Source organism: Perca flavescens, chromosome 16 (genome assembly GCF_004354835.1).
Source record: "Perca flavescens isolate YP-PL-M2 chromosome 16, PFLA_1.0, whole genome shotgun sequence".
In the NCBI taxonomy this organism is placed as follows: Eukaryota; Metazoa; Chordata; class Actinopteri; order Perciformes; family Percidae; genus Perca; species Perca flavescens.
In genome coordinates this window covers 28,530,536-28,549,080 of record NC_041346.1, presented here as the reverse complement: position 1 = coordinate 28,549,080, position 18,545 = coordinate 28,530,536, and the positions used below count along the sequence as shown (strand labels likewise).

At 41.9% G+C, this 18,545-nt stretch overlaps 1 protein-coding gene across 1 annotated transcript in view; it reads right to left on the bottom strand.

The window, feature by feature from the left end:
* Positions 1–2,148: 2,148 nt before the first annotated feature.
* Positions 2,149–18,545, bottom strand: part of cnnm3 (cyclin and CBS domain divalent metal cation transport mediator 3) — a 33,099-nt gene continuing 16,702 nt past the window's right edge. Inside the window, exons 7-11 of the mRNA XM_028601386.1 lie at positions 15,742–15,911; positions 14,600–14,696; positions 13,741–13,871; positions 7,254–7,383; positions 2,149–2,422 (exon numbers count right to left, since the gene is read on the bottom strand). Of these exons, the coding sequence (XP_028457187.1) occupies positions 2,373–2,422; positions 7,254–7,383; positions 13,741–13,871; positions 14,600–14,696; positions 15,742–15,911 (578 nt within the window). The 3' untranslated portion in view covers positions 2,149–2,372. The remainder of the gene's footprint in view (positions 2,423–7,253; positions 7,384–13,740; positions 13,872–14,599; positions 14,697–15,741; positions 15,912–18,545) is intronic.

Here is an 18,545-nt window from a genome sequence, read left to right as displayed (position 1 = left end):
CATGATAGACAGATGGTTCTTCCAATCACCTGCCAGTATTTTTTTTAAAGTGCCCGCCCTTTTCCAAACAGTTTCCAATGATGGCTTCTCAGATGGTTGTGTGTAACAGCTAGGGGTGGTATGGTTCACAAAACCCACGGTTCGGTTCGTATCACTGTTTTAGGTTCTGTACGGCTCTTTTTGTTATTTTTTCTTTAATCTTTAACACTCCAGAAATATACTTTAGCATATGATATATAGCTTAATTATCCACAATGTACGACACAGTATTAAAACATAGTTCTATCTTGTAATCATGCACAAACAGAATTTGACTTTAAGCCCATTTTTGGGACCATCTCTGAGGAAAGCCAGCTGAGATTTTGATACAGCAAGAGGGAAGAAAATGATGATTTCATCAAGCTTTTCATTTATTTGGCAAAAAAAGGAGTGTGTATCGCCATTTACAGGAACATATGTGCCCTTTTTAGCACATGAAGAATGAAATATTATAGAATAACAATTGAAATAACTTGCATTTATCAAACTAACAACTTCAGTGTAGCTCTTACAAAAATACAGGTGACGTGACCAGCAGCACTCCGCACTCCACCGTTGAGGAGCGCTCGGCTCGCCGCCTCTCACAATCTGACGAAAATCTTTTAAACTGACCTTTGTCGATCTGAAATGAAGAATGAAGTCTATTTCTCGCTTAAAATGTTTCCAGAAACACGTTTCGGTGAAATATTTTCATAAAATATGAGATTGTATTGTATGTGTTGCGTTTGTCACGCTCATCATTTCTGGTAAGTGTTAACATAGGTGTTGAAAGTAGGGCTGCTCCCTCTTAGTCGATTAGTCGACTAATCGGTCGTTTTGGTCTTAGTCAACTTAGATTTCTTTAGTCGATTAATCATGTTTGATGCTTTTTTTTCATGCTGAATGACTTATTTCCGAGAAACGTACGAGCACATCTCTGGTAAACACAAGAATTAAAGTGGTGCTTTTGCACGACTCTTTGTGTAAAAACTCAGATTTACAGATCTGTCGATTAAATCAACTAATCGATTAGTCGATACGATTGAATGAGTGTAGTAAGTGGTTTGTGCACAATTGAAGTGCATTGACGAACCGCGCTACGCACACACGTTCCGAACCGAGACAAGCGAACCATACGGTTCCCTAGTAACAACCATGTGGCGCGTAACGTTACTCCACCCCTCCTCCGACTATTTTACCTACAATGGCCTTAAAACTGTGTAACAATAGTTTAAACCAACCACTGAAAGCTGAAATGTCACACACGCACGCACAAAAATGTGGACGTACCAGCTTGTAAAATAGCTTAATACTCAGCAGTGCACAAATCTAATGTGCAAATCTGCTTGTAACCAACTTGTCTTTTTGTTTTCGTGTCTCAAACGGACGGATGCTTCAGTACACACACACACACACACACACACACACACACACACACACACACACACACACACACACACACACACACACACACACACACACACACACACACACACACACACACACACCCCTTTGGCACCCAGACAGGTAAAACCAGACATGGCAATTCAGACTTTAGTAGTAACCCTGAAAGAAAGGCACCGCCAAATTAAAATAAAATGTATGTATATTTATATATATATACACAGTACAGGCCAAAAGTTTGGACACACCTTCTCATTCAATGTGTTTCTTTATTTTCATGACCATTAACATTGTAGATTCTCACTGAAGGCATCAAAACTATGAATGAACACATATGGAATTATGTACTTAACAAAAAAGTGTGAAATAACTGAAAACATGTCTTATATTTTAGATTCTTCAAAGTAGCCACCCTTTGCTTTTTTTGATAACTCTGCAAACCCTTGGTGTTCTCTCAATGAGCTTCATGAGGTAGTCACCTGAAATGGTTTTACCTTCACAGGTGTGCTTTGTCAGGGTTAATTAGTGGAAGTTTTTTCCCTTATTAATACATAGTTGTGATGCCTTCAGTGAGAATCTACAATGTTAATGGTCATGAAAATAAATTAAAAAAATGCATTGAATGAGAAGGTGTGTCCAAACTTTTGGCCTGTACTGTGTGTATATATATATATATATATATATATATATATATATATATATATATATATATATATATATATACACACACACAGAGTCCAAAGTGTATAAAAAACGCATAAAATAATAATTGCAATGGAAATGACACAAAGGAATGGGGATGGAGATGAGATGTGTGAGCAGCAGATAAAGGAAATCACTCTCGCTCCAGTCTTGTCCAATAACTACGTTCCAGCCATAGATGATTCAGCAATAAAAACTAACTAAAAAAAAAAAAAAGCTCTACTTGGTCGAAGCAGGTCAGAACCGCACTACCCATGAGCCTCTTCTTCTGTGAACCTCTCCTGGGCGCTACTGGCACCTGTGGAAGCCGACCAATGAGAAGGAGAGCTGGGGTGAGTGAGGGACGATGACATCACACAAACACAACGGGTGATAAAAGGTGACGCAGTGTGCGTGCGCATGTGTGTGTGTGTGTGTGTGAGAAAGAGAGGGAACAAGAGAGAAGAAGAAGAGCCAGAGTTTGAGAGAGAAAAGAAGAAGCAGAAGAAGCCGGGTTGAAAACCTCATTCAAAACCTCATTGACTTTTGTCAAAAAATTTATTTTTTTGCCTATTTGTTCACATTTTGCCAAATTAAAAAGTATGCCGAATCAACATGAAATCATGACTTTGCGTAAACATACACGCCACTTTGTGTTATCTGGACGCATTTTGAGCTACCAACGTGTATGTCTACGCTGTATGCAGCACATGTAAACATACTAGGGGTGGGAATCACCAGAGGCCTCACGATACGATATCATCCCGATACTTATGTCACGATACGATATTATTGCGATATTATAAAAACATATTGCAATATTCTGCGATATATTGCAATGTATCACCTTTTTTTCCAACTTGAAATTTTTCCCAATTTCAAATTATGTCCCCAAAAGGAAACTTTGTCAACATCTGTTTTATCTAAAAATATATATTTCTCTGTTTGTTCATCTCACTTCAATTTTATTGAAGCAAAATGTGATTGTCAAGCAGACAGACGGACCAAGACATACATAGTAAAAGATCAATACTTGCGTCTGTGTATCAATATAGTATTGCCACGGAAAATATTGCGATACTATGCTGTATCGATTTTTTCCCCCACCCCTAAAACATACTTGGCGTACTATCGTGAGAACGTCACACGCGTGTAAACGAAAAACAAAAAGAAGAAGGTTTAGGAAAAGAACAATGGGAAAGGCTTTAGTAACACAATAAAACGACAAATACACGAAAAATAATTGACAAAAACACGACTGTGACCAACGTTACACGCTTAGGAAATCGATAAATGGTTGAGTTTAGGCATAGACGCGGGACGTGATATATAAACTGGACCACCAGATCCCGTGTCTCTGGACGGAGACCAGTGAAGGATATTAGGAGCACTTTTCCAGTAATCACTAGCGTTACTGAGCAGCCTCCAACTGACAGAGACAACGTAGATGTGACGTGAGCAACGTGTCTGAAAGTGTGAAGTCTTCTGGTAGCTGTGCCGAGAGAAATCTCAATCATTCCCAATCTTACAGAGACGGAGAGTGTAGGTATATGTAAGGAGATAACATAGACACAGGCTAATTACTGATCACTAACATGCTAGTTAACATTAGTAATTAAACCTAAACAGCTAATGGAAGTCCAAACTGCCTGTGAGCTTCTCCTGTACTATACGGTAATTCCTCTACTGTGTGACAGTAAGTCTCGTGGTTATGACACAATCGTTAGCCTATTTTTATAAAAGCGTCTGCTACGGAGCCATAACGTGAGCTACAAGGTAATGGAGCCTTTTATACTTTGTTGTGTTTCTTTAGAAAAAAACAACGGACAAATAGAGTCTTTAAACTCTTCAGATGTAAAGTTATTCTCTGTCAAGGTGGCGCCAAAATGAATGGGAGTCAATGGGATGCTAACGGGAAAAAAACCCCACCACACGCGGGACGGGATCCTGGCTCTTCTGTGCTTTACCCATCCACCACCCCAACCAACCTCCCTCTGCGGACTTACGTCCTTTCATACTACTGATGATTATTACGAAAAAAAAAAAAAAAAAATCACACATAATGTAGGTCAATGGCAGCCGAACGGCGTTGATAAACACGCTAAAAAGCGATTATGCGTCTTTATAACATGCCAAAATGGCATACGAATTGGCGTGTCATACATAGGGCTGGGCCATGTGGAGAAAAATCAGATATTGCGATATTCTTGTCCTAATACCTCGATTTCGATATTGTGGCGATATTATAGGGTTAACAATTGGTGCTTTAACAAAAATATCTTCACAATGAGATTTAAGATATGTAATCTTCAGTAATGTGGATATAATGTCTGGGTAAAAAAATAACAGAAGAGCTAGAGTAGTCTGGTAACACAGAAAAGTACATCACTTTACTGTAATGCAGCCTTTTAAACCAGTAAAAGACTCTTAAAGCCATTTACGATATTACCATTTCCAAAATCTAAGGCGATATCTAGTCTCATATCACGATATCGATATAATATCGATATATTGCCCAGCTCTCTTCATATATACGCCAATTTATGAGATCAGTCTGGCCGAATTGTTTATCAGCAGCTCCCGTTTGCAGTGTAACAATGGATGTTCACGCAACGATCACTGGACTACTTTGGTACTTAAGAAAACGTAAATTAAGTGATGATTCGTGATAATCGGTCGTTTTGGTCTTAGTCAACTTAGATCTCTTTATTTCATTAGTCATGTCTGATGCTTTTTTTCATGCTGAATGACTTATTTCCAAGAAACGTACCAGCAAATCTCTGGTAAACACAAGAATTAAGGGTTGACATTTTACCTTAATAGATATCACCGTGAAACCTACTTTGATTACTTTCATTAATCAATTATTTGTTGTATTACACGTTTTCTTCCCTCAGCCTCCAATATGGACGCCAGAGGACACATTAAGTCATTATTTATTTAATTAATTTATTTTATTTTAATTTATACTGTTTATTAATCCCCAGTGGGAAAATTACAATTTACATGTAATCTATATTAACAGCTGATCCTGACTAATGTCTTTGTTTTATGAAGGGGAATGAACAGTTGAATCAGATCAGACACAACGTTTACATACCCGACAGAGAGAAGGGAGACGATTTCAGGTAAAGCAGAAACTAGGAGTGACAGAAGATGAAGAAACAGAAGTTACAAAACAAACGCACACAGATACACACAAACACACAAACACACACACACACACACAGAGAGAAAATAAAATGCACCCACTAGGACTGATTTATAAAAAGATAAAGGGTCAAAACTGTCCTTAAAAGGGGCGAGAGAGAGTGTGTGTGTGTCTCTCTGTCTGTGTCTCTGTGTGTGTCTCTCTGTCTGTCTGTCTGTCTGTCTGTCTGTCTGTCTGTCTGTCTGTTTCTGTGAGACTGAATGTGCTGTATGTACAGTCTGTGTGTGTGTGTGTGTGTGTGTCTGTATCTGTGTGTGTGTATGTGTGTTTCTGTGAGACTGAATATGCTGTCTATTGTACTGTCTGCTGTCATGCCACAGACAGGCTACATTTCATTTACCTCATGCACAAAAAAATACTAACAGTAGTTGTCAATGGTATCAAAGAAAGAAAAGTTTACGGGGAACTCTGGACGGGCCAGAGGAGAGACAAGAAGACAGGCATGGAGGCACGCAAGGAGGGAAAGAAAAGAGAAAATTATATTAGTTCAGCTGAAAGCAAAACAGAAAGTTTCAGTAAGAATACTACAAAGACGTTGGTACTCATGTGTGATTCATACTGCAGGGGTGTCACGGCTCTTAAAATCCACGACTTCATTCGACTTTCTCGATTGTTATAAACTGCTCGTTAATGTTTTATATAACGCACTTTGAAATGCCTTGTAGCTGAAAAGTGCTATAAAAATAAAGCCGCCTTGCCTTCACTTTTGATTTTAAGGTCATGATTTGATTACATTTTTTCAATTTTACCTTCTTTGTTGTCAACAGGAACGGCAATGCCACAATCGAGCCACCAGACGGCAGAAGAGTACTTTATAACAACAGTTGAGTTTCTCAGAGTTTACAAGGTGCAATTAAAAGCACCATGAGTTTAACGAGGTGCACATAAACGCTCCATGGAGTCCTGTCCATGGAAAGCTTCAGCAGCTGCTGGCTACCCCTAAGATAATGTTACCCTGTATGTTGTATATGCTATCAGCCGCTAAGCTAACAATAGCCTGTGTCTATAGCTGCATGCTACCAGCCGGTAAGCTAACATTAGCCTGTGTCTATAGCTGCATGCTACCAGCTGGTAAGCTAAAGTTACCCTGTGTTTAGCTGCATTCTACCAGCCGGTAAGCTAACGTTACCCTGTGTCTTTAGCTGCATGCTACCAGCCGGTAAGCTAACAATAGCCTGTGTCTTTAGCTGCATGCTACCAGCCGGTAAGTTAACAATAGCCTGTGTCTATAGCTGCATGCTACCAGCCGGTAAGCTAACATTACCCTGTGTCTTTAGCTGCATGCTACCAGCCGGTAAGCTAACAATAGCCTGTGTCTATAGCTGCATGCTACCAGCCGGTAAGCTAACATTACCCTGTGTCTTTAGCTGCATGCTACCAGCCGGTAAGCTAACAATAGCCTGTGTCTTTAGCTGCATGCTACCAGCCGGTAAGCTAACAATAGCCTGTGTCTTTAGCTGCATGCTACCAGCCGGTAAGCTAACAATAGCCTGTGTCTATAGCTGCATGCTACCAGCCGGTAAGCTAACAATAGCCTGTGTCTATAGCTGCATGCTACCAGCCGGTAAGCTAACAAAAGCCTGTGTCTATAGCTGCATGCTACCAGCCGGTAAGCTAACAATACCCTGTGTCTATAGCTGCATGCTACCAGCCGGTAAGCTAACAATAGCCTGTGTCTATAGCTGCATGCTACCAGCCGGTAAGCTAACAAAAGCCTGTGTCTATAGCTGCATGCTACCAGCCGGTAAGCTAAAAATATTTTTTTCTGATGTGTGCAAGTAGACGAAAAGAAATACTGGTGGAAATGCCGATCCTGCTTCTGGTTTCAGTAATCAAAATGTAGGAAACCGTGACACCCCTAGCGATCTGTCATCAGTAAGAGATGTCAGTGTGGAGACCTCGGGTGCAGCGGACCCTGGAGCGCTTCGAGGAAAGCTACCTTGTTGTGTGGCGTTTCTCTCGTTGAGCAGCTTGGTCTGACTGTTGGGCAGGATCTTAATCTCGGGAGGATCTGGACTCGGACCGATCCGCGACGCCATGAGAGCGTTCAGATACTGGAGACGTGTCACCTACAAAACAAAACAAAGGGATTAGCCGCTGCTTTAGTTGCTGCCAATGAAGCTACTCTAGAAGTACTACTAGAACAAGAGTGTTGCATTGAGGAATTGGAAAGGCTTGAAGCTGAAGCTGCAGAGAGACAAAAGGTGCTAGATGCAAAGCGCAGACAACTGGAGCGACTAGAGTTAAAAGGTTACAGGCTGCTAAGGCACGTCAGCGAGTGTATGATCAGAGTGAGTGCTGTAGTGGAAGTTTCCTTTGCAGCAGGGGGAAGAGTTTTCAGAGTTTAGTAAATTGAAACAAATAAGACAGACTGAGACTAAAACCAAATTGGGTTTTTGTATTTTATTAAAAAGGATATATTTGCAAATATAGGATCAACATGATTTCAGCCACAGCCCAGTGTGGAGTCAGTTTGTCAAATGAGTGAACAGAAACACCAGGCTTTTATGCATCTTCAGAGTGACAGCACATACGCACTTGGCTTAGTATGACGCTACAGGCAAACAGAGCTCACAAAATGTTCCAGACTGGATGTCTCACAAAGTTAGAATCAAAATCTACATGTGGAAAATGAGATAAACTCTTCCAGCATTTTTGAGAGATTTAAAGTATGAATTAAACATAAAAATATAAGGAATTGTGCTTAAATGTAATTTTCCCATTACAGTGCTCAGATAAAGAAATAAGCAGTCTACTCCATCAAAGTGTCTGTATGAAGGAAAAGGAAGAAGCTAAACATGAAAATAATCTGTTGCAGCACCATTCTTCACCACAAGACCGGGCACATTCAAAGCAAGATGACAGCACAGCAGCTCTTGCAGAGTCCATCAGTGCAGGTCGTCTTCCTATACCTGAACCAACAATATTCAGTGGCGACCCACTCAGATTCAATGACTGGAAGGTTTCATTTCAGACACTCATTGATCGGTAAAACATTCCAGCCGAAGAAAAGATATATTACTTGCAAAAGCATGTGGGTGGACCTGCTAAAAAGGCTATAGAGAGCTACTTCCTGCTTGGTTCAGAGTCAGCCTATCACGCAGCATGGAGGATTCTCGAGGAAAGATATGGAAATCCATTCCTCATAGCCAAAGCATTCAGAGACAAGCTGGAAGCATGGCCCAAGATAAGCTCCAAAGGCAGTATCGAACTTCAAGAGTTTGCTGGTTTTCTTCGGAGCTGTGAGGCTGCTATGACTCAGATCAGAGGCCTCGAAGTACTTAATGACTGCAATGAGAACCAGAAGTTACTTGCAAAGCTTCCAGACTGGCTGACCTCGAGATGGAACAGAAAGGTCATAGAAGTGGAGGAAGAAAGTCACACATTCCCAAGCTTCCAGGAAGAAAGTCACACATTCCCAAGCTTCCAGCAGTTTGTAAAGTTTCTCACACGTGAAGCTAAGATTGCAAATAACCCAATAACATCTCTCCATGCTCTGAAACCTGCTGAAGGTGAGCAGATCAAAGTTTTAAAGAACGGAGCTCTCGGAACAAAGGTACTAGCAACTAACTCAGATGAAAAAGTCTTTTGAGAAGTCAGGTCACAGTCTACACAAGTGTTGGAAATTTATGGATAAAACCATCTCTGAGCGAGTCAAGTTTGTTCAAGGGATGAAATTGTGCTTTGGCTGTCTGAAGCCTGGCCATCGCTCAAAGGAGTATAAAAATAGAAGGATCTGTGATTATCGTGTAGGACATCCAACCTGCCTACACGATAATCGCAGCAAAGAAAGAGGAATGTCAACAAGGACTGCTGGAGAAATGGAGCGTGACAAGTCAAGAGAAGGAACGACAGATCGTTCACAAGAGAGGGTGACAAAACCACCACGTGAGGTAACATCTAACAGAGTTATCCAGAATGTTAAAGGCACCCATACATCCTCAGTCATTCCGGTGTGGTTGTCCACTACAAGTAAGCCAAATCATGAAGTTCTTGTGTACGCTCTTCTCGATACACAGAGTGACACAACCTTCATCCTTGAAGAGACAGCAAAGGTGCTTCACACTAAAAATGAACCAGTCCAGTTAAAGCTCTCCACAATGGCTTCAAGAAATACAGTGTTGCCTAGCAGAAGGCTGACTGATCTACAAATAAGAGGATTCTACTCCGATAAGATAATCTCTCTGCCAGTAACTTACTCAAGAGAATTCATCCCTGCAAACAGAGATCATATTCCCACACCGGAGACTGCCAAGGCATGGTCTCATCTTGAGCACATTGCAGATGAAATTGCTCCTCTGCAGAGCTGTGACATCGGCCTACTAATTGGCTACAACTGTCCTCAAGCTCTTATACCAAGACAAGGGGTTGCTGGAGAAGAAAATGAGCCCTTTGCTCAGAGACCAGACTGTGTAGACCAGAGTGTAGTTGGCTATGGCAACCCATGTCTTGACTTTGGAGATACCTTTGCACTATCATGAGAGTGTGTACCATCAAGGTCGAGGAATGTCTATAAATGAACTCCGATCCAATGGCATATGGATCCTGGGTTGAAGCAAGCTGGTTTCATCCCATATTCACAAGTGCACAAGTTGCAGAAGGTTCCGAAGGTGCACAGAGCAACAAAGGGTGGCAGACCTTCCAGAAGAACGGATGGAAACAACTGCTCCTTTCACTTACTGTGGAATGGACTGCTTTGGACCGTTTCACATTAAGGAAGGAAGAAAGGAGCTAAAGCGTTATGGGCTGTTGCTCACCTGCATGTGTTCCAGAGGAGTTCACATTGAAGCACTTGATGACTTGACCTCAGATGCCTTTATCAATGCTCTGCGTTCAGTCATCGCGGTTGTGAATAGCAGACCTCTAACCACTGATCATCTGAACGATTCTACCAGTCCAGAGCCCTTGACACCAAACCACATCTTGACCATGAAATCCACAATCATTCTCCCTCCTCCTGGAAAGTTTGTCAAGGAGGATCTCTACCTCCGCAAAAGATGGCGCAGAGTTCAACTCTTAACCAACAACTTTTGGGTACGATGGAAAAAGGAGTATCTCCTGAATCTCCAACACAGACAGAAGTGGACCAAAGATCGCAGAAATGCAAAGGTCGGTGACATTGTTCTGTTTACAAGATGCTGCCACACCACGAAACCAATGGAAGCTAGCAAGAGTCATCGAGGTGTATCCTGGAAGTGATGAAAGAGTGAGGAGACTAAAGTTACTCATCAGTGACTCCTCCCTGGATGGAAGAGGAAAGCGTACATCCAAACCTGTTTACCTGGAGAGACCCATTCAGAAAACCGTTACATTGCTAGAAGCAGACTGATGGTTCTATCATACACTCACACTCAGTTTATTAGTTGTTTATTAGGACAGAGTTTTTAATTTATTCATGCAGTAGGTTTGTCTCCAAGTTTTAAGAAATCACTTGTGATTTTGGTGGGAGTGTAACTGCCTCTGTCGCCAGTTTATTTCCTGTATTAGCACTTTTTATTATTTAATTTCTTCTGAATCGTACATTTACAGGTTCCGCCCGAGTGCCTTTTAGCGACGCACCGAAGAAACTTTACCGCAAAAAGCGAATTATTTTTCCACTGTTATCGTGTTTATGTGAATACTTACAAAGAAAGTAAACAGAAGAAGATAAAGGACATTTAAAAGGATGTTTTAGCACCTCTGTGTGATAAGCAGCAATGAGGTTTGTTGACTATTTATTTTTGCTATGAGGGCGTTTGTGTTTACGTACGTCATTTATTGGTGTAAAATATACATAAAGTGTCTAGCTGTATGAGCTTGATTGTAACGCCAGATGTGTGAGACATGCATATAGCATTATTTTGTTAATGTATTTTTTCTTTCTTTAAACCAGTTCTCACGGGTTGACCAGCATTAAAGCCCTGTATTCAAATCAAGACCTCTTGCCTCATGCCTGTCACTGGAGGAGCTACAGGAGGTTTTCCTGTTACTAAAGCTTCTACACACTCGGTCCTGTGAGAACCAGGTAACTCTGAAAACAGCTTTCAGCTTTGTGACGATGCATTTTCCAGCTGATCCAAGAGGCTTTTTAAAAGACTACAGTACAGGCCAAAAGTTTGGACACACCTTCTCATTCAATGTGTTTCTTTATTTTCATGACTATTTACATTGTAGATTCTCACTGAAGGCATCAAAACTATGAATGAACACATATGGAATTATGTACTTAACAAAAAAGTGTGAAATAACTGAAAACATGTCTTATATTTTAGATTATTCAAAGTAGCCACCCTTTGCTTTTTTTGATAACTCTGCAAACCCTTGGTGTTCTCTCAATGAGCTTCATGAGGTAGTCACCTGAAATGGTTTTACCTTCACAGGTGTGCTTTGTCAGGGTTAATTAGTGGAATTATTTCCCTTATTAATAAAAAAAAAAGCAAAACGTGGCTACTTTGAAGAATCTAAAATATAAGACATGTTTTCAGTTATGTCACACTTTTTTGTTAAGTACAGTACATAATTCCATATGTGTTCATTCATAGTTTTGATGCCTTTAGTGAGAGTCTACAATGTAAATGGTCATGAAAATAAATTAAAAAACGCATTGAATGAGAAGGTGTGTCCAAACCTTTGGCCTGTACTGTAAATGTAATCGAAGTGACTTCTGGCCTATCAGAGCAAAGTATGTCAATCATGTGATCCAAGAAAGTGGTTCGAAAATTAAAACTCTGCCAGTTGACTGCGTCTGTACACGATCTGTGCTGCCTGCACGATCAGTTTTGCGCATGCGCAAGATGATAATCCTGTTTTACGAGTTCTCTTAATACCTCCGTGGGATTTACGACACCGCACAATCTGTCGTAGTTGTAGCGGTCTGCCGTTAGCCTCGGGGATGTATTACGAGAATTGTTAGCCTCCACCAGGAAGCTGACACTAGTTTAGCTTACTGCTAATTCGGCTAACCGCTAGCTGACAGCTTGATTCAATCTAAAATAACGTTAACTCAAACTAAACACTGGGGAAAAGCAGGCTACAGCTACATTAAGACTTTACAGTAATAACAATAAAGACAAGTACTGAGTGATTGTATTTTAAATGAGCACAAGTAAAGTAGAACTGACGTAACAGCTGTTATATATTTTAACAGTTATTTTCAGGTTTGAGGGTCTTTTACATGCTGTCTCAGCTAGCGGTTAGCTGTTCCCAGTGGAGGCTAATGGCAGACCGCTACAACTACGACCGGAAGCGTGGAACAGATCGTGCAGTGCCGTAAATCCCTACAACAGGATTATCATCTGCGCATGCGCGATCATTTTGCACAAATTTTTAGATCGTAATTTGTGACCATTGAAGAAGAAAAAAAAACAAACCTATTCAGCTTTTGAAATTGCAAATGAAGACATTTCATATTTTGATTTCAAAAAAACTAATTCAGTTGCATGGTAAAGTAAAATATTTAAATATAATTATAAATTCATATAAATTCAAATACTTTTGTCTCTTATTTGCTTCCATAGTTGTGCAGTTAAAAAGTACAATATTTATCTCTGAATGGAGTGGAAGTATAAAGTATCAAATTAAAATACAAGTACCTCGAATTTATACTTAAGTAAATGTATGTCATTACATTCCACTGCTGCTGAAAAACACACACACACACACACACACACACACACACACACACACACACACACACACACTCAGCCACACACAGATTAGTCTCGCTTTGCCAGACCTTCCTCCACAGCGCTGCGGAGGATGGTCTTGCTAGTTAAAACAGCAGCGCTGCAAAGTAGGGAGGAAATCGTGCTCTGGTTTATTGACATTTGTTTAAACCAATCACAATCGTCTTGGGCGGGGCTAAGCTCTGTACGGAGCCACAGCACTTCTCCAAAATAGCCTCGGGAAGGAACTTGTTTTGGTGGAACGTGTACGTTCAAAAGTTGTTTTAGTCGTGCAACAGAAAACTCAGATTGGACAGATAGTCTAGCTAGCTGTCTGGATTTACCCTGCAGAGATCTGAGGAGCAGTTAACTAGGGCCGCTCCTTCTTAGTCGATTAGTCAACTAATCGGTCGTTTTGGTCTTAGTCAACTTAGATCTCTTTAGTCCATTAGTCATGTTTTATGCTTTTTTTTCACGCTGAATGACTTATTTCCAAGAAACGTACGAGCACATCTCTGGTAAACACAAGAATTAAAGTGGTGCTTTAGCACGACTCTTTGTGGAGAAACAGATCTGTCGATTAAATCAACTAATCGATTAGTCGGTACAATTGAATGAGTGTTAGTCGACTAAGAATTTCTTCAAATCGAGCACAGCCCTAGAGTTAACCATAGTCCTCAGAGGTTAGAACGCGAACACAAAGACAAACGTCCGGCCTAAAAATGAGTTAAATCTAGCAGAATTCACACAGATACACACAGATACACACAGATACACACTCACCCGTATGAGCTGCAGGTCGGTGAGAGCTCGGACGGTGTAGTCGGGACAGTAGTTGGACGGGCTCGTAGCGTCAGCTGACTCAAAGGGGACGCTGGGAGAGTGCCGCTGCGTCGACACGGGAGACTGGTGCACTGCAAACACACACAGAAAGAGACACACACGGACAGAGACACACACACATATACACACACACACAGACAGAGACACACACACACACGGACAGACACACACACACACACACACACACACACAGAGACACACACAGAGACAGAAACACACACACACACACGGACAGAGACACACACACATATACACACACACGGACAGAGACACACACGCACACACACACGCACACAGAGACACACACGCACACACACACGCACACAGAGACACACACAGAGACAGAAAACACACACACACACACACACACAGAGACAGAGACACACACAAAGAGACAGACACACAGACACACACAGACACACACACACACACACACACACACACACACACACACACACACACACACACACACACACACACACACACACACACACACACACACACACACACACACACACACACACACACACACACACACACACACACACACACACACACACACACAGAGACACACACACACACACACAGACACACACACACACACACACACACACACACACACACAGAGAGACACACACACACACACACACACACACATAGAGAGACACACACACACACACAGACACACACACACAGAGACACACACACACACACACTGTATCACCATTCCCTTAACCAGCTGTGTGCTCCATGCGATGACGTCATACTAAATGATGAAACTTGTTATTCTGGATCTCACCTGAAGATGGCAGCGTGAGCGCAGACATGCCGTAGTAAGTGAACGCTCCGTTCTCAAACTTCAGCCCCTCTTTACCGATCTCCACCTCCACACGACCCTGAAAAAACACACACACACACACACGCACACGCACACGCACACGCACACGCACACGCACACACACACACACACGCACACACACACACACAAAGACTTCAATGTCAAAATGTTTTAATATTTAAATGTTTTCTGTTGAATAAATGTCAAAGATTCCCTCTAAGTGATATGACACTGTCATGAACGTGTCATAAATATTATAAACAAGGTATGAAGTCACTTCTTTTAGTAAGTGACATCCAGTTTTAAGTTATGGTTAATGTGTTCATGACAGTGTCATGTCACTCTTATGTAGATACCTTCAAGTACCAATAATTCATCAATGTCTTCTTTTTTGTTGTTGCTTATGTTGTGTTATATTAGTTTTTTGATGTATCTTTATTTTAACAACGTTAAGTCTTTTTAATTTACTAAATTTTTACATTCTGTACTTATCTTTCACACCTTGCTTTAGACATATTTATATACACCACTATTTCATACGTGCTTATGTTTATGTATCGTGAGATGTACAATTGTCACTTTTATATCTATATGTTCTGTCATTGCATATCTGCAATATACGCTCATATCTCATATCTCCAAATCATCGATCTCTTTCTTGGAAAGTAGGAAAGCAAAAAGGAACGAGTGAAAGCTAACTCAAAGTGACAGACGTGTGTGAACATGCACGCATACCTGCAGCAGCAGGATCAAATAGTCTTTTTAATTGACTCAATTTACTTATCTTCCACACATTGCTTTTATACATGTATATACAATTATTTCATATGTGCTTCTATCGATTTATCCTGAGACGTAAAACTGTAATCTGCTTAAAAAAAAAAAAACTATTAAAAAGTTTTTTTTAAATGTCTCAAATTTATGTCTAAGATGAACAGAAAAATGTCCAAATTGTCTCATATAAATCAATATGTTCGGTTATTTTCCTGCAGGGAAAAAAAATAAACTCAAACTTGTCCCTTTCCTGCAGGGTTAGGACAGCCAAAGGTACGACTGAGAGTCGGCTTCATTAGTGACAAACGTGTGTGGACATGCGCACATACCTGCAGCAGCAGGATGAAATAGTCGACCGGGTGGTTGCGAGTGTAGAGATAGTGACCCGGGCTCAGCCGGTTGTTTGGATCAAAGTGCACTTCCTGGTTGACGCTGGGGTGACGGAGCAGGTGGAACAGGACCTTCTCCGACACGCGGCCGGGGCTGAAGTGGGACACCTCTGCAGGGGTCAAAAGGTCAGAGACACGGGACACGGTGAACTCGCCTGTCTGCGCGGCGAGGTCACATGAGGCGAGACAAACAGATCTCACAGAACTTGTAGCGGTTGAGCTGAATTATAACGTGTAACAGGGACAGAATCAACACAACCTAAAATCATCAAAGAGCATTCAGACATCTAAGGGTAGTCCTGAGGACACTAGAGAAGTCCTGAGGACATTAGAGAAGTACTGAGGACACTAGAGTAGTCCTGAGGACATTAGAGTAGTCCTGAGGACATTAGAGAAGTACTGAGGACACTAGAGTAGTCCTGAGGACATTAGAGTAGTCCTGAGGACATTAGAGAAGTACTGAGGACACTAGAGAAGTCCTGAGGAGACTAGAGTAGTCCTGAGGACACTAGAGAAGTACTGAGGACACTAGAGAAGTCCTGAGGACATTAGAGTAGTCCTGAGGACATTAGACTAGTCCTGAGGACACTAGAGAAGTCCTGAGGACACTGGAGTAGTCCTGAGGACATTAGACTAGTCCTGAGGACACTAGAGAAGTCCTGAGGACACTGGAGTAGTCCTGAGGACATTAGACTAGTCCTGAGGACACTAGAGAAGTCCTGAGGACACTGGAGTAGTCCTGATGACACTAGAGAAGTCCTGAGGACACTGACAGAGAAGTCCTGAGGACATTAGACTAGTCCTGAGGACACTGAGGAGAAGTCCTGAGGACACTAAAGTAGTCCTGAGGACACTAGAGAAGTCCTGAGGACATTAGACTAGTCCTGAGGACACTAGAGAAGTCCTGAGGACACTAAAGAAGTCCTGAGGACACTAGAGTAGTCCTGAGGACATTAGAGAAGTACTGAGGACATTAGAGAAGTCCTGAGGACACTAGAGAAGTCCTGAGGACACTAGAGTAGTCCTGAGGACACTAAAGAAGTCCTGAGGACACTAGAGTAGTCCTGAGGACATTAGACTAGTCCTGAGGACACTAGAGAAGTCCTGAGGACACTGGAGTAGTCCTGAGGACATTAGACTAGTCCTGAGGACACTAGAGAAGTCCTGAGGACACTGGAGTAGTCCTGAGGACATTAGACTAGTCCTGAGGACACTAGAGAAGTCCTGAGGACACTGGAGTAGTCCTGATGACACTAGAGAAGTCCTGAGGACACTAGAGAAGTCCTGAGGACATTAGACTAGTCCTGAGGACACTAGAGAAGTCCTGAGGACACTAAAGTAGTCCTGAGGACACTAGAGAAGTCCTGAGGACATTAGACTAGTCCTGAGGACACTAGAGAAGTCCTGAGGACACTAAAGAAGTCCTGAGGACACTAGAGTAGTCCTGAGGACATTAGAGAAGTACTGAGGACATTAGAGAAGTCCTGAGGACACTAGAGAAGTCCTGAGGACACTAGAGTAGTCCTGAGGACACTAAAGAAGTCCTGAGGACACTAGAGAAGTCTTGAGGACATTAGACTAGTCCTGATGACACTAAAGAAGTCCTGAGGACACTAGAGAAGTCCTGAGGACATTAGAGAAGTCCTGAGGACACTAGAGAAGTCCTGAGGACACTAAAGAAGTCCTGAGGACACTAAAGAAGTCCTGAGGACACTAGAGTAGTCCTGGGGACACTAGAGAAGTCCTGAGGACACTAAAGAAGTCCTGAGGACATCAGACTAGTCCTGAGGACATTAGACTAGTCCTGAGGACACTAGAGAAGTCCTGAGGACACTAGAGTAGTCCTGAGGACATTAGAGTAGTCCTGAGGACACCAGAGAAGTCCTGAGGACACTAAAGTAGTCCTGAGGACACTAGAGAAGTCCTGAGGACATTAGACTAGTCCTGAGGACACTAGAGAAGTCCTGAGGACACTAAAGTAGTCCTGAGGACACTAGAGAAGTCCTGAGGACACTAGAGAAGTCCTGAGGACATTAGACTAGTCCTGAGGACACTAGAGAAGTCCTGAGGACACTAAAGTAGTCCTGAGGACACTAGAGAAGTCCTGAGGACATTAGACTAGTCCTGAGGACACTAGAGAAGTCCTGAGGACACTAAAGAAGTCCTGAGGACACTAGAGTAGTCCTGAGGACACTAGAGTAGTCCTGAGGACATTAGAGAAGTCCTGAGGACAATAGAGAAGTCCTGAGGACAATAGAGAAGTCCTGAGGACACTAGAGAAGTCCTGAGGACACTAGAGTAGTCCTGAGTACACTAAAGAAGTCCTGAGGACACTAGAGAAGTCTTGAGGACATTAGACTAGTCCTGATGACACTAGAGAAGTCCTGAGGACACTAGAGAAGTCCTGAGGACACTAGAGTAGTCCTGAGGACACTAGAGAAGTCCTGAGGACACTAAATAAGTCCTGAGGACACTAGAGAAGTCCTGAGGACATTAGAGTAGTCCTGAGGACACTAGAGAAGTCCTGAGGACACTAAAGAAGTCCTGAGGACATCAGACTAGTCCTGAGGACACTAGAGAAGTCCTGAGGACATCGGACTGGGACCAAGAGGCTGTGGCACAAGATTACAAACGTTTCTGAACGCTGGTGTGCTAAAATAAATTCCCAGATAAAAACACACACACACACACACACACAGTAATACACACACTTTAACACTCACAAACAGATACACTGTAACACA